The sequence below is a fragment of the Austrofundulus limnaeus genome, unplaced genomic scaffold (genome assembly GCF_001266775.1).
Source record: "Austrofundulus limnaeus strain Quisiro unplaced genomic scaffold, Austrofundulus_limnaeus-1.0 Scaffold70, whole genome shotgun sequence".
Taxonomy (NCBI): Eukaryota; Metazoa; Chordata; class Actinopteri; order Cyprinodontiformes; family Rivulidae; genus Austrofundulus; species Austrofundulus limnaeus.
In genome coordinates, this window is record NW_013952472.1 from 2,058,449 (window position 1) to 2,060,734 (window position 2,286).

The 2,286-nt window shown below is 45.3% G+C and overlaps 1 protein-coding gene across 2 annotated transcripts in view; it reads left to right on the top strand.

The window, feature by feature from the left end:
- exoc6b (exocyst complex component 6B) overlaps positions 1 to 2,286 on the top strand; it is a 63,411-nt gene that overhangs the window by 10,051 nt on the left and 51,074 nt on the right. For both annotated transcript variants that reach the window (XM_014010594.1, XM_014010595.1), the window contains exons 5-6: positions 656 to 701; positions 1,401 to 1,605. In XM_014010594.1, coding sequence (XP_013866048.1) covers positions 656 to 701; positions 1,401 to 1,605 — 251 coding nt within the window. The remainder of the gene's footprint in view (positions 1 to 655; positions 702 to 1,400; positions 1,606 to 2,286) is intronic.

The window sequence follows — 2,286 nt, forward strand, 5'->3', positions numbered from 1 at the left end:
CACTACTGTGCATGTGTGTCAAGGACAGAAAGGCAGATGTGGCAGTGGAAGGTGTCAAARCAGTTTGGAGAGAAAAACAAAGTAAAAAAACAACAACAAAAAAGAAAACGATTAATTGATTATTAAATTAGTCATAGATTATTTTAATAATCGATTAGTCGTTGATTAATCGTGGCAGCCCTAGCTCATATGAGTTTCTCCTCATTTGCCTGGGCCATCCAGATCAGTAGCTGGCTTTGGAAAAGAAATAGCCTCCTGCTACAAGGACGCAGCCACTCATTCTGCTTCAGTAAACTAGTGGTTCCTAAAGTTGGGGACTGGATCCCACTGTGTGTACTGAAACAGCAGGGTGGGGTCTTGAAAGGATTTACTGAAATAATTACACTTTAGAATGACCACTAACAGTTTTTTTTGCCTCAGTGGTTTCTAAAGAGTGAGGTTATTGTTTTTAAAAATGGATGAAATGAACATAATGATTGTTGTTATTATGCCCTTGTTTATTTGACCTGATACCAAAGTTTATCGCCAAAATATATCTGGGGCCACCGATCTCTGCTTTTATTTTGTGGGTCATAACCTGCAAATTTTGGGACCCAGTGAACTAGACTAGTCCTGGTTCTGGTTGACACTTTGTGTCTTTGTTTGGTTCCATCAGTTCTGGAGATGTACAGCAGACTTCAGGAGCAGATGAGCGCCAAAAGGTAAATTATTGATTATTATTTAATAGAAACAAATATCAATTAGAGTGTCTTGATACCAGTTTTTCTCCAAACGAGTCTTTTCTTTAGAACAAAGTGTTTCTCCTTCCTTCTTGTCCTACAGTCCCTCTGACTGGATCAAATCAAACGAACTGTTTTGCTGTGAATCTGGAACAAAATTAAAAAAGTTCCTCCTGATCTCTGAGCTTTCAGCCACCAGATGGCGCCATGGATCCATGAACAAGAACCGACCCCTCTATGTCCCCTCTCCTCCCTGTCCTCACTGTGACCTGTAAACCCAGTGTGACGGGTCATAAACTGGTCGTTTGTTTGTGTTTTTTTCTTTCCTCCGTCTGCCTGTCCCGTGGCTGCTGTTCTCACAGAGAGCAGAGCGAGGTCAGCCAGCGCCCGGTTCTCCTTCAGAGGGACTGTGTTTGACAGATGCAGTGGAGTGGAGTGTTTTAGGGGCCATTATGTTGCCAAACATCTCTGAGGTGCATTGGAGTGTGTTTATTTCTCTGCGTGGTTGTGTTTGACTGCGCCGACAGATAAGATGTTGTCTGTTTGTAGTTTTCCTCTCCTGTAATCAGACAGTCGTACAAAGTTTAGATGTTTTCAGGCAGAAGATTTCCCGACTCAACCTTTTTTTAGTTTTTGTTTCAAGTTTAGAGTCCCGCTGACTGATCAGGTGTTTTATTGTAGGTACTACCCGGCGTTGCGGACGCTGGAGCAGCTGGAGTCCACGTGTCTTCCCAGGGCCGGTCAGTACCGCTTCTGCTCCATCATGGCGGAAAACATCCCCAAACTGCGGACGCAGATCCGGGACACGGCCATGACGCAGCTCAGAGACTTCCTGGAAAGCATCCGCAAACATTCGGACAAAATCGGGGAGACGGCCATCAAGCAGGTAGAAAAACGTACCGTTTTATAGATGCAATACTGGTGAAAGTACTTCATTTGACTCGGAGGTCTGTGGAGACCTTTAGGTGACCTCCTGAGTGTTTGCTGTTCCTCATGTTGGCCCGTGTGTCAGTAAACATGTCCGCTCTGCAGGAGTCAGCCGTACACGCACGCCCTCGGTCTTTTGGCACATACCTCAGTGTTTTGGTGTTTTCTAAGGCCGAGGAAGTTTTATACGAGCGTGTTTTTGTGGCGAACGCAGCTCAGACTGAGGCCGTCTTGTTTGTTGCTGTTTTGTTCCGCAGAGACGCTAGGAGACGTAAGCAGGAAGTTGTTGACAGATTAATGATTGGATGGAGGCTCGTGCTAAACATTTAAACTGATTTTGACCAGAGTGTCACTCGAACGGCTCAAAGCAGCCCAGAAAGTACTAGTAAGGTCTCTGGTATAAGGGTTCAGTACCAGGTGTTGGTACCAGCAAGTCTTTGGTTTAAGTACCAGAGCCCCGTTACAGAAAGCAGTGAACACAGATACTCTGAGTGATACTTTAGATCAGGGGTGGGCAGTCCTGGTCCTCGAGGGCCGCAGTCCTTCATGTTTTACATGTTTCCTGCTCCAACACACCTGATTCAGTCTCTGAACTACCTCTTCATGTTCTGCTGTACGGAGGACCGACACTGACATAATT